The sequence below is a fragment of the Scyliorhinus torazame genome, chromosome 7, assembly GCF_047496885.1.
Source record: "Scyliorhinus torazame isolate Kashiwa2021f chromosome 7, sScyTor2.1, whole genome shotgun sequence".
Classification (NCBI taxonomy): Eukaryota; Metazoa; Chordata; class Chondrichthyes; order Carcharhiniformes; family Scyliorhinidae; genus Scyliorhinus; species Scyliorhinus torazame.
This window is the reverse complement of record NC_092713.1, coordinates 290,263,372-290,277,346: the sequence shown is the minus strand read 5'-3', so window position 1 is coordinate 290,277,346 and position 13,975 is coordinate 290,263,372. Positions and strand designations below refer to the sequence as shown.

Here is a 13,975-nt window from a genome sequence, read left to right as displayed (position 1 = left end):
CCAGAGGGCACTAGGTTTCCCGCCCTCTCGGGAACCAGCCACTGAGACAGTCAGAGTCCACGAGCTAGCACAGTGCAAACACCATGCGGTAGCTAGTAAGTCTGGTCAGGCTAGTACAAGATCTCCAGTCAGTTCAGTATAGTGTTGACCCACAGTTACATATGTATGTTAGTTCTATCGTTCAATAAAACCGTGTTGGATCTTGTACAGTGTTAGAGGTCTGTTTCTCGCATCACTGCATCAAGTGCAGTCCACAGTGAACCAACCTGCCTATCACACCACTTGTGACAATAAAGGTTATTATCATTACTATTATTATGTAACTACATCAAAGTGTTTGGAAACATATCATTCTGAAATATGGTATCATCTGACACATGACATGCTATTAGGCATCTGCACTGACCAGTATTCAGTCAACTGGGCGGCATGATGGCACAGTGGTTCGCACTGTTGCCTCACAGTGCCAGGAACCTGGGTTCAATTCCAGCTTTGGCTGACTGTGTGGAGTTTGCACGTTCTCCCCGTGTCTGCGTGGGTTTCCTCCGGGTGCTCCGGTTTCCTCCCAGTCTAAAGATGTGCAGGTTAGTTGGATTGGCCATGCTAAATTTTCCCATTAATGTCCAAAGGTTAGGAAGGGTTACGGGAATAGGAAAGGGGAGTGGACCTAGGCAGGGTGCTCTTTCAGAGGTCGGTACAGACTAGATGGGCTGAATGGTCTTCCTCTGCACTGTAGGCATTCTAATCTATAAGGCTGCTTGAAGGTACAACCAATGTACGGATTATTCAGTAAAGAATATTATTGCGCGCAGTAATACGCGGCACTTCAACATTTTTTACTTTGTCAGCGCAACCAAAAATAAAAAAACAGTGGGAAGATCAGTCTGTTCTATTTATACATGCAATGCATTAACTCGAATAAGCAGCGATCCCCATTCTGCCAACACCTTCAACACACCACAGCTTAATATCTGGATAGAAAGGAAGGTAGATAAATAAGCAGGTAAACTGAAAAAGAAACATATCTCACTTATTTTCTGGTCAGTAGAGGCCACTTGTTCAAGAGTCCATTGTTTAAATGGACTGTTGGCCCCTTCCTCATGTTCTTCCTCTTCAAATGACCATCCAGCTGGATAAAAAAGGGATCAGGTCCCTTGTCCCAACCAGCCCACAACCCCCTACCCTCCAACCATTCCCCACCCCCACCTTCACTCCCACAAATCTGACACTTTATAACAAAGGTTTAGTATGGGACTGTAAGTTCACAAACAGAGTGTCATGATATTCAGATGAACATCATGGTGCAAACACACATACATACTGATGGACAGATCAACGGACCAATCAACACACACACAACATCACAGCCAATCACAAGCAAGAGCACACGCACTATAAAACGGGGAACACCACAGTTCCTGCTCATTCCAGCAGGAGACAGCTCAGGGCACAGAGCTCACAGCAAGCCATTCAGACATACACCATGTGCTGAGTGCCTCTCTAAGATAGTGTTAGGGCTGGGTCCACAGGTTAAAGGGTAAAGAACGAACCACAGTCATAAGTTTACAGATGTTGTTATTGATAGTAATACAACAGAGTTGTGCCATCTGCAACCGTGTTGCTTCGTCTGTATAGCGGACACCCAACACGACACAGGGGTTAGGATTTTAGTCATCATCAAGTTTATTGAATGTATGAAGACTTTCAATGAGCACAGGTCTGGCATGGCTGTACTCCATTCTCATTGCATCCTGGGCATCGTATGGCTCGGAATGACTCCTTGAATCGGTTGGCAAACATTGAGAGTTTGCTTCCATGGCACAAAGAGCAGGGGACACATCCTGCCCCATCGCACTGTCGGCATGCGGGCTCCGATTCACCTCCCTGAAATAGAGTTAAACCAGGAATCAGACTGACAGGTATTTATTACACGTGGATATCTGTTCACGTTTTCCATTTCTCCTCCTTTTTTATGTCTCTCCATGCCATTGCCTTGTACCATGGGCTGGCCAGAAGGTGATAAAAATGTTGCACAAAAACGAGCTACGCAGAGTTACTCTAGAACATCCTGAAAATGCCTTTCCTTCCTATCGTTGCTCCTTCCATGTGGAGAAGCATTTGTTCTTTAGCCGCTGCGTATCCATATGGGAGTTTCATTCCCTGAAAACCTGATTCCCCCAACTTGGCAGACCTAATGAAAGGTCATTGACCTGAAACTGTTCTCTCTCAACAGGCACTGCCTGCTTTGCTGAGCATTTCCAACACTTTCTGTTTTGATATTATCATCAGGCGGAGAGCACAGTGACTCTGGGAGCTCCACCAGGGTTTCTCTATCTCGCCTACCAGAACATCAGTGCAAGATCAATGGAGACCATGGAGAAAGCAACTTGAGAAAAGGAAACTTCTGTTCGAATCATAGAATTTGCAGAAGGAGGCCATCTGACCCATCGAGTGTGCACCAGCCTTTGGAAAGAGCACCCTACTTAAGCCCATGTCTCCATCCTATCCCCATAACCCCACCTAACCTTTTGTTTTGGGACACTAAGGGCAATTTAGCATGGCCAATCCACGTAACTGGCACATCTTTGGACTGTGGGAGGAAACCGGAGCACCCGAAGGAAACCCACGCAGGCACGGGGAAAACGTTTAGACACAGCACAGACAGTGACCCAAGCCGGGACTCTCTGGGCGGGATTCTCCACTCCCACGCCGAAGTGGCTGCGCCATCGTGAACGCCGTCGAGGTTCACGACGGCACGGAACGGCCCCGGTCCCGACCAATTCAGGCCCTGACAATGGGCCAGGATCGGGGCCACGTCATCTACACGCGCCAGGCCTTGTCGCCCGCGTAAAAGCGGCGCCGCATAGATGACGCGGCTGGCGCCGCATAACGGGCGTCATCTGCGCATGCGCGGGTTGGCCGGCCACAAACCGCGCATGCGTGGTTGCCGTCCTCGCTAAGTCCGCCCCGCAAGAAGATGGGGGACGGATCTTGCGGGTCCGCGGAAGGAAGGAGGTCCTCCTTCAGAGAGGACAGCCCGACGATCGGTGGGCACCGATTACGGGCCACCCCACATTGCAGGTGAAGCCCGGTGCAGGATTCCCCCCTCGCCCCCCCACAGGCCGCCCCCCCAGCGTTCACGCACGGCCCACGACTGTAGCGACCAGGTGTGGACGGCGCCGGGGGGAACCCGCCGTTTTGGCCTGGCCGCTCGACCCATCCGGGCCTCAGAATAGCGGGGGTGCCGGAGAATCGCCATTTTCGGTGTCTCCGGCGATTCTCCGGCCTGCGGCCCGCGAAACACGACTGGGCCGTTCCCGCCGCTTGGGAGAATCGCAGGAGGGCGTCGGACCGGCGTCCCCAGAAATTTTGGCAGCCCAGGCGATTCTCCCAACCGGCGTGGGAGTGGAGAATCGCGCCCTCTGTTCCCGACAGCAGGGCACCCCCCACCCACAGGATTCCTGGCAGCTTGGATCAGATTCAATGGGAAACTCCATTAACAAGCGGTGGAATAGAGAATCCCGCCAGCAGCGAACGGCATGCTGTCGAGAAACACATGGCTGGGGTCCCGGAGAATCCAGCCTATAATAACACCACCAGCTGAAATCATGATTTGTTCAGTTTTAGTGTAATAACTCACTACCATCATTCTAAAAAATGTTATCCAATTATACCACTTTCCCAGGGCTTCTGTTCATCTTCTCTGCAGCACATTGGAAGAAGAATTCTGTGGAATTTTAAGTACTGGTTCAAATTAGATCACTAACAACTGATCCATAAAGGTTAGAGTTCTGTGTGTTTTTCCATTTTACACAGGGCGTTAGAGCCAAAATGTCCAATGAAGATTGACCAGGGTGATGCCTGACTTGGGAAGCTCCAGTTGTAAAGACAGGCCTGTGATACTGGGACTAGGGGCAGCACAGTAGCACAGTGGTTAGCATAGTTGCTTCACAGTTCCAGGGTCCCAGGTTCGATTCCCGGCTTAAGTCAATGTCTGTGCGGAGTCTGCACGTTCTCCCCATGTCTGCGTGGTTTTCTTCGGGTGCTCCGGTTTCGTCCCGCAGTCCAAAGATGTGAAGGTTAGGTGGGGTTAAGGATTTACGGCATAGGGCAGAGGAATGGGCCTAGGTAGGGTGCTCTTTCACACACAATGGAGACACAATGGGCTGAATGGCCTCCTTCGGCACTGTAGGAATTCTATGGTTCTCGGGTTAAAAAGACAAAAAGGACAAAGAAATTCTTGAGCCAACATTGCACTTTGTAAGTTCCAAGAAAGTATTTTACAGCAATCAATGACCGTGAGTTTAAAATCCTATTCAATATCATGACAAAAATTAATTTCTCGCTTAGGTATGAAACTTTCTTGGAGATGACGTCGTGGTTGAAACAGAGAATTGAGAGGATTGCTTTTAGGATTCAAACAAGTTGACAGTTGACGAGGAATAAAAAGCTAAAAATCATACGGTGATCAATTTTTCATGAGAAGTTGGTATCCAATTCCAGTAGAATCTTAATTTGGGCAGGTCATTTAATTACTTACTACAGACGGAGGGATCAAATCCATTCCAATTAAATGGACACCAAATGCAGTTTCAAGTTACAAGACCTGTTATTCTAATACCCACGGTAGAGGAGCATGTGAAGAATCAATTAGTCCCTGTGAGTAAATATTTTGAACAAGTAGTGAGTGTTTTAAATATGTATAATTGAGAATATAAAACTAACATCAAAGTTGATACGATCCAAAGATCTTTAAGCCTTTGAACATCAGAAATCTTTCAAAGGGGTCGATTGTATTTTGATCATTAACTGTGAGCAATTGAAAATCAGAGCTTTTTTCCTAATTTAAATAATTACAAATGTATAAAGTACCTCAGTTGTCCCCAATTGCTTTTCACTGTTTTCTTCAGCGTCTCCCATGCTATCCAGGTTTGCCGTATTTTCAGACATCAACTGGGTTTGGAGAAGCTTACTTAAGATCTGTTTGTGAGTCAGCGGTGCCTTTATGATCCTTAGATTGCTGGTGTAGATGATAATTTTCCCAAAATTCAGTACCGTTGATGGCTAGGAATACAGAGATACGCTGCGTGACTCATACAGATATTGCACCAGCACTGGCAATATTTAATAAATGTAAGATTGCTGAACGTCAATAATTCTCAAGTTCTGTCAGACCAAATGACTGAATGCAAGATTGTAAATTAAATTCTCATTTGAGATACTTTCAACTGGAAAGCACTGTATATTGATAAAGATACACGAGTAATAGTTACGCATCAACTAGATAGCTGAAAACAATTTGACTAAACCATGCTGAAAAATTATGCACGAACAAATGAAAACTTATAATTACTGTGTGGTGTTTAATGCTTGGTGCTTTGGTTTCAAATTCCTATCCCCACTTCCTAATGGAGAAGTGAATCCTTTCAAAACCAATATTGTCATTTATAGCCTCTCTCTAAACAACAGAGGGAAACTTGAGATAAATATGCAAAAGCATTCATATAAGATTGTTCACTGCAACTTTCAAACTAAGCTCAGAACCTTTTATATAAATATTTATATCAGGCGATATGACTTCAGTCAATAGCAACAACTTCTATTTCCTCAGCACTCATTACATACAAAAAGACTTCTCAGAATATTTTACAGGGCAATGAAACTCAAGTGGACACTGACTGTCCATGGGTTCATGTACAGACACCATTAAAATATCATGGACAAGTACACATGGGCAGCACGATAGCATAGTGGTTAGCACTGTGGCTTCACAGCGCCAGGGTCCCAGGGTCGATTCCCAGCTTGGGTCACTGTCTGTGCGGAGTCTGCACTTTCTCCCCGTGTTTCCTCCGGTTAGGTGGATTGGCCATGCTAAATTGCCCTTAGTGTCCAAAAAGGTTAGGATGGGTCATTGGGTTAGGGAATAGTGTGGAAGTGAGAGCTTAAGTGGGTCGGTGTAGACTCGATGGGCCGAATGGCCTCCTTCTGCACTGTATGTTCAATGGGATGCTGGCCTGTACATCTAGGGAACTCAAACACTTTTCTCATTCTTTCATGAGATTTGAGCATCGCTGGTTTGGCCAGCATTTATTGTCCATCCCTAATTGCCCTTGTTCAGAGGGCATTTAAGAGTCAACCACATTGCTGTGGGTCTGAAGTTACATGTAGGCCAGACCAGGTAAGTGTTGTGTTGGGAGCTCTGGATCCATGGAACACATACAGGTCACCAACACTTGAAATAGTGCAACACTATTTTATTGAATCATTAACTGTTTAAAACACTCTTCACTGTGGGTTAACACGATACTAGCTTTAACTAAAGACCTTTGCCTTGTCCTAACCAGTCGATGCACTCAGCACATGGTGAATGTCTGTGTTGCAGGCTGTGAGCTCTGTCCTCCTAGCTAGCTGCAGCTCGAATGAGCGGGAACTCTGATGCCCCTTGTCTTTATAATGCGTGTGCTCTAACTGGTGGTTCGCTGCGGTGTTGTGTGTGTTGATTGGTCCCACTGTGTGTCCATCAGTGTGTGTCTGCACCATGCTATACTAGTGTATATTATGACAGTAAGGACAGGAGATTTCCTTCCCTAAAGGACATGAGTAAAGCAGATGCAAGGGGATAAAACTCTTGCTTGAGCTAGATAAAGTGGTGGTTAGGCCACAACTGAAATACTGCCTGCTGCTCTGTGCACCACACCTCAGGTCTGATATATTGGTCCTGGATTGAATCAGTTTCAATTTACTGGAATGATACCTAGATTTCAAGCGTAAAATTACAAGATGAGAATACACAAATTAGGGTTGTATTCTGTGGACCTTAAATGGTTAAAGGTGATTGAATCGAAGTTTGCAAGATATTCTGTGGGATTGATTGGGTAGATAGTGATAAAGTATTACTGTGCAGTAAAATAATTAGGAATAGGGAACATAACCTAAAATTTACAAAGGGTGGGATTCTCCGCCCAGCGAAGACGGAATCGCGAAACGCGACTGAGCGAGAATCGCGCGTGAGTTGAAAATCGTGGCTGCGCCGGGCACCCGACGGAATGCCATGCTCCAGTGCCTCGACATCAGTGTCAATGCATTGTACTCCGCATGTACAGTAAACGGCATTGGCATATCATTAACGGGCCCGGCCTGGTATTCTCCGGGGCTCCCGTGATGCTCTGCCTCCGTCAGAAGGAATTACCGACAGTGAGTTATACCTGTAGTTTTAAAAATTGGAAAACAGAGAGAGGTAAGACATGTTCTCAGAGGTGCGACCGTGGGCAGCAGGTCCAGCTGCTGGCATGTCCAGCTGGGAGAGGGGCGTCCAGGGGATGGGCCGTGGTGTCGGATTGACCCCAGGGACCGGGGTGGTGTTCAGGCATGGATCACCATTACAGCGGCCTTCAAGGCAGCCATTTTGCTGCGCACCCCTCTGGCTGCCCACCATGGCCTGTTTATGTGCAGAGTGACACCAGCCGCATGGATGGGCCCCCCCCCCCCAACTCCAACCCTTCTCTCCACCCCACCAACACCCCCCTCCACCCCCCCATCCCCCCATTCAACACCTCGCTCCAACTCATCTCCACCTCACAAACACCCACCCCCCCTACCCACAACCGGACGTCACCCGTCAGCTGGACATCACATGACACACCCAAGGGCAACACTTACGGTAGCCCCTACAGAACGGCGCTGGATGGGGGCTGCAGAGCAAACGGCTGGCATGGCTAGTGCCAGCCACCAGCAGCCCTGCTGGCAGGGATTGGTGCTCAGGCCTAGATCCCACGTGGTGCAGGGCACTGATGGGACCAGGGTTGCGGTGCACAGGGCAGAATGCCAGGAGTAGAGGCAGGGGATGGGGATGGGAGAGGAGGGACATACGGGAGCAGGGACTGCAATGCAGTCCGGGCCACCTTGTAGCCCATTGGACCTGGTAGGGCATAGGGAGACGCACCAAGCTAACATGTCTGTCTTTTACTCCCTGCAGACAATGGATTTCAGAATTTAACCAGGAATGGTGGCCTTCATCCTACCCGCTGCGGGCCTGGAGGATGCATTGAGGTTGTACGAGCAGGAGCGGGGAGGGGGGGGGGGGGGGCGCTGCAGAGCGGTCCCGATGCACACTGGACTCCTCCAAAAGAAGGTACCTTTCTTCTTGCTTTTTCACCAGAGTGTGGGAAGAAAGCTTCCTGCCTGTCCATTCTCGCCTGTCCAATCCCGACTCTGGCGAATCAGACACTGTTTGTCATTGGAATCACTCAAGTTCCACGTGATGCCGGTGATAGCCCATTAACGGATCATGAGCTGCTTCGGGACCGGCATCACATGAGTTTCGCTCCCACAGCCCAAAGATGTGTAGGATAATTGGAAAAATTGAATTGGGTACTCTAAATTTATTCAAAAGAAACTAAAGGAATGATGGATATGGGACAATGGAGTTTTATGGAGTTAGGTTACCCTCATTGAACGATGGAAGAGCTTGGAGCGCTAAATGCTCTCTTCCAGTTCCTATGTTTACCTCTTCCTATAACTGGGACAAAAGGATAGCCACAGGTGCCAAAACAAAAGGAGCATAGAATAAGAATGCTTCAGGCCCTGTGCAAATCTTGAAATAAAGAGGCCAACATTGCCCATGTACTGGTCGCCAGCTTATTAGACTGAAAAAACTGAAGATATTAAATGTAGCTGTATGGGGACACTTAACACAAGCAAGTGGATAGCTGTGTATACCACGAGGCAAAAACCTACAGGATGGTGAACTGTTAACCTGAATCAAGAAAAATGCTCATTGAGGGAAGGTTAGAAGGGCTACTGAAGGGTACATGAAGAGACTCTGTGATAATGGACCATGTAAGGGTGAACAACATAGGAAATAATGATAAATGGCTCCAAAGAAAAGGTGTCGATAGATATTTATCCAGAAGTCTTAAAAGAGACAAAAGGGGAGATTGGTGTGGCACTAACGGTCAGAAAGAGGGACTGCTGCCTCACGGTGTCGAGGTCCCAGGTTCAATCCCGGCTCTGGTCACTGTCCATGTGGAGTTTGCACATTCTCCTAGTGTCTGCATGGGTCTCACCCCCACAACCCAAAGATGTGCAGAGTAGGTGGATTGGCGACGCTAAATTGCCCCTTAATTGGAAAAAATGAATTGAGTACTCTAAATTTATTTTAATAAAGAGGGAATTGATGATAACTGGGGAGGTCCTAATGGAGTAGAAACCAGCTGACAGGAAGACGACAGGCCCATTAGTTTTAATGGAATTACTTACTAAGAGTAATTAGAGAATTAACTGTATGGTAATCTAATAGACAACGGCTACCATAGGTTCAGAAAGAAAAGTCCCTGCCTAAATAAACTCCTTGGGCGGGATTCTCCGTCCCGCCCGCCCCGTTTTCCAGCACGGCGCACCCTCGCCGGCAGCGGGATTCTCGTTTCCGCAGCTGGCCAATGGAGTTTCCCCTTGTGGCCATCCCAATACCGTCGGGAAACCCTCAGGCGTGGGTGCTCTGCTGGCGAAGCGGAAGATTCCGCCGACATAGAATCCCGCAGTTTAACTTGTTTGTGGAAAGCCTGTGGTCATGCACAATTAGACTTCTGAAAAGTGTATTATCTCCAGCAACCGACGGACAGCAATATGATTCCTGGCCTCTTAGTTTAAAAACTGTTTGAAATGCAGCACCAAAATCCAATTCAGAAACTGATGGAGTCTATAGTGTAATGAATAACTTACCTTGGAATGGCTTGCTGTTAGGTTGCCGAATAAGTTCTGCCCGCCTGTCATGTTATACCTGCCTCCATCTCTGAACACATTTATTCTTTGTGCTAATAAGCGTGTTGAAGGAGAGTAAGACGATGCTTTAGCTCGGCCGATTTCACACCCTTCATCCCTCAGTTGTGTTTTCAGTGACCCACGTGGACCCTCATCCTCAGGTTCCTCTGATTCCGATCCATCTTCGTAAACCTGCTTCAGGACACGACCGCTGTAAGAGGAGGAGATCCGGAATCTCACTTTCCTGGGCTTGGCTTCAAGCTTCTTACTTATTTTACTGTGGAATTCCTCCATTCACAACCTTGGCTAATTAACTGCAGCAATACCTGATGAACCCGCCCCCCAAAAAAACTAAAAGGCTTCAATCTGCCTGAAAATATAGAACTAATACACGGAGAGTTCTGTCGCTAAGCCTCCTCTGCTCTCTCGCTTCTTTGCAATGTATAATTCAGTGATGAGATCATTTGTATGAGGCTGATACCAACTAATTAAACAATTACATGAGTGTGTACGGTTCTACAATACTGCAGGGCAATTTATCTTAGGCAGCAATTAAAATAAGTCTTTGTTGGAGTTGTACTATTGCATTCATTTTGTTAATTATATATCTGAACAATAGTCCATTGGCTGAAGCACATTAACTATGTGCGCTTGCTGCATCAGCACCATTATTCTTACATAGATTTGAGTTTTGTATGGCTCCACCAGCCTTTGTTCACTATTAAAATTTAAAGCTTAAACTGGAATAAGAAGATTTGTCTCCTACTTCGATAACTCTACCGTTTTCTTTTCTAAATCAGCGTACTGTTTAATTATATTCACTCCCCCTCCCCAGTGGACAGTCCAGCTTCATGGATGCCATTATTGTCACTCATCAGCTCATCAGTTGGGCAGAGAGTGAGTTAGAGTGAGTCTACAGCTCATTTTCCATGTTTCTCTTAATTAAACAGACAGCCAATTATGTGGCCGTGACAAAGGTAAACTATCTGCCCTCGATTCCTCGGCCTTTCAGTAGCCTTTGACATGGTTGATCACTCCATCATCCTCCAAACCCTTTCCTTCATCGTCCAGCTGGCTGAGACTGCCCTCACCTGGGGCAGAATGCCGCTCTTCCCTGGTGGCACGATGGCAGGTGGGCATAAAATCGGGTGTGGGCTCATATCCTGGTGTCTACCCACCCACCCACCTCCAACCCCACCATAATTTATGCATGCTCCAAGCCAGTCTCTGCTGAAATTCCATCCAACATACCAACCCTCCCACCCACATCTGGCTCCATTGAGACCTCCATTGAGGGCTGGATGCTTTCCAAGCAGAGACTATCACCCCTGGTGGCACTGCTGGGACCAGGGAGCTATGGGACATTTGATTGGCTGGCAGTTCTTGGTGGTGGGACATCCTCCCCAGAAGTCTCGCATTGAACCAATTAACTCCCTTATGAACATTAAATAACTGTGGAGCAACCCACAGGAGCAGGGGCAGGATCTCTACACAACTTTTGCCACAGGGAACGGGAACATGGGTGAAACATAAAATCTTTCCTTTGTGTGATGGTTGTCCCTTTTTGTGACATCTTCAGCCGTTGACTGCAGGGGCAAAATTCTCCATTATTGGCGGAAAGTCCGCCGATCGGCGCAAAAAACGGCGCAAATCCGACTTGCGTCACGTCGGAAAAATGGGTCGATAGTCTCCGGCCCGAAATGGGCTCGCAGCGACGTAACGGGATCCGCGCTTGCGCAGTGGTTCACGCCGTGCAGCGTCATACGTGCTGCACGGCGTGACAGCTCATAAGGCCGCGCTCCTCCCCCCCACCCGACCGGAACACCCGACCGCAACACCCGACTGGATGGCTGGCCGTCGCTCAGCCCCGAGGTTCGAGTCACGCGATGTGGAGGCGCTCCTGGACGCGGTGGAGCAGAGGAGGGACGCCCTGTATCCCGGGCACGGCCGCAGAGTTGCCCCACGCCACAGCCGGCGTCTGTGGAGGGAAGTGGCAGAGGCCATCACCGCTGTGGCCCTGACACCACGGACAGGCACCCAGTGCCGCAAGAAGGTGAACAACCTCGTCAGAGCAGGCAGGGTGAGCCTCCCCCATATCCCCCCCTCCCCCATATCCCCCCCTCCCCCATATCCCCCCTCCCCCTTATCCCCCCCTCCACCTTATCCCCCCCTCCCCCATATCCCCCATATCCCCCCTCCCCCATATCCCCCCTCCCCCATATCCCCCCTCCCCCATATCCCCCCTCCCCCATATCCCCCATATTCCCCCCTCCCCCATATCCCCCTCCCCCATATCCCCCCTCCACCATATCCCCCCTCCCCCATATTCCCCCTCCCCCATATCCCCCCTCCCCATATCCCCCCTCCCCCATATCCCCCCTCCCCCATATCCCCATATCCCCCCTCCCCCATATCCCCCCTCCCCCATATCCCCCATATCCCCCCTCCCCCATATCCCCCCTCCCCCATATCCCCCATATCCCCCCTCCCCCATATCCCCCCTCCCCCATATCCCCCATATCCCCCCTCCCCCATATCCCCCCTCCCCCATATCCCCCTCCCCCATATCCCCCATTCCCCCCCTCCCCCATATCCCCCATATTCCCAAGTGAATCCAGCCCTAACCTTAACCTCTGCAATGCACGCGCAACCGATGGCGTGCATTCATATACCTGCCTAACACTGTTGCCTTTTACCCCTGCCCCCCCCCCCCCCCACAGGAGAAGCGCGCACACAACAATAGGGAGCATGTGAGGACTGGAGGAGGGCCCGCTGATGAGAGGCCACTGACCGTACACGAGGAAAGGGCCCTGGAACTGGCTGGCGGACCTGAGGACCGGGAGGTTGCTGATGCAGAGGTCGGGGGCGTACTAGCGAGTGAGCCACCGACAGCCCGTCCCCATATCCCCCCTCCCCTATATCCCCCTCCCCCGTATCACCTGATCACTGCCTGATGTCTAACCATGCATGCTTCATTGTGTATCGCAGGACCAAACGTCCAGGCACCCATCCCCGCAGATGCACACCGCCCGCAGGATGCCCCTCGGAGACCACAGGAGACGGAGAGACCCGCACCCTCCAGCATGCGACGCCCGCAGGATGCCCCTCGGAGACCACGGGAGACGGAGAGACCCGCACCCTCCAGCATGCGACGCCCGCAGGATGCCCCTCGGAGACCACGGGAGACGGAGAGACCCGCACCCTCCAGCATGCGACGCCCGCAGGATGCCCCTCGGAGACCACAGGAGACGGAGAGACCCGCACCCTCCAGCATGCGGCGCCCGCAGGATGCCCCTCGGAGACCACGGGAGACGGAGAGACCCGGACCCTCCAGCATGCGACGCCCGCAGGATGCCCCTCGCACACCACGGGAGACGGAGAGACCTGGAGCAGCAGGGAGACGACACCCCCGTCACGTGCGGGTGCGACCACCCAGCGATGAGGGGGGCAGCCACAGGCCCCCGTCACATCCGAGCCAGGACACCACTACCCAGGACACCACTACCCAGGACACCACTACCCAGGACACCACTACCCAGGACACCCCTACCCGGGACAGCACTACCCAGGACACCCCTACCCGGGACAGCACTACCCAGGAAGACGAAATACCGGACAGTGACTCAGAGTGGATGGGTGGAGACGAACCCCCACCCCAAAGTGCCATGGACTCAGAGTGGGACGAAGAGCACGACACAACGCCACTGCTGTCACCAACACCCTCCACCATCGCAGAAACACTCACCACGGTTGGGCACTTTAGTGATGAGGCGTCTGGTACACTCACTGGTGCGCACAACACAGCAGTCCCGGTACAGCAGGTGGAGGTAGGAGCAGCAGAGGGACCTGGCGGTCGGAGGGCAGCCCAGGCCAAGCGAACATCTGCCGCCCAGATGGATCCCGGGTTCCTGCAGTTACCACACCCACACATAGATCCGATGCAACTACCGACCCGGAGATGAGCGAAGAGGGTGACGGGCGGCTTGCGGCGGCTGCGGTCACAGGTGGAGGAGTCCACCCGCGTCCAGGAGCTGGGAGTGGTGCCGGTCATGCGTGCCACCCAGGCTGACACCGCACGGGTGGCGTCCGCGGTGGAGGCAATGGGTGCGACGGTGTCAGACATGGGGAACGGTTTGCGAGGCCTGGGGCCTTCCGTGCAGGCGGCGTCTGTGGCCCAGGAAATGGCTGCCCTCTCACAGGAGGCCATGAGCCAGTG

The 13,975-nt window shown here is 50.6% G+C and overlaps 1 protein-coding gene across 1 annotated transcript; it reads right to left on the bottom strand.

Annotated features, from left to right (window-relative positions):
* Window positions 1–1,577: 1,577 nt before the first annotated feature.
* LOC140427480 (glutaredoxin domain-containing cysteine-rich protein 2) lies at window positions 1,578–10,172 on the bottom strand. Its single transcript, XM_072512999.1, has 3 exons — window positions 9,721–10,172; window positions 4,873–5,064; window positions 1,578–1,884 (listed from the first exon to the last, which is right to left on the bottom strand). Exons 1-3 carry the CDS (start codon window positions 10,051–10,053, stop codon window positions 1,705–1,707), a joined length of 705 nt encoding a protein of 234 aa, XP_072369100.1. The 5' UTR covers window positions 10,054–10,172; the 3' UTR covers window positions 1,578–1,704.
* Window positions 10,173–13,975: the final 3,803 nt, after the last annotated feature.

Bases quoted from the DNA above. Each gene is read 5' to 3' on its own strand.
- LOC140427480 (XM_072512999.1), bottom strand. From the start codon at position 10,053: ATGGAGGAATTCCACAGTAAAATAAGTAAGAAGCTTGAAGCCAAGCCC. The intron at 5,065-9,720 runs GTAAGTTATTCA...CTGTATTCCTAG, and splicing joins TAACAGCAAGCCATTCCAAG to CCATCAACGGTACTGAATTT. The intron at 1,885-4,872 runs GTACTTTATACA...ACTCTATTTCAG, and splicing joins AGCAATTGGGGACAACTGAG to GGAGGTGAATCGGAGCCCGC.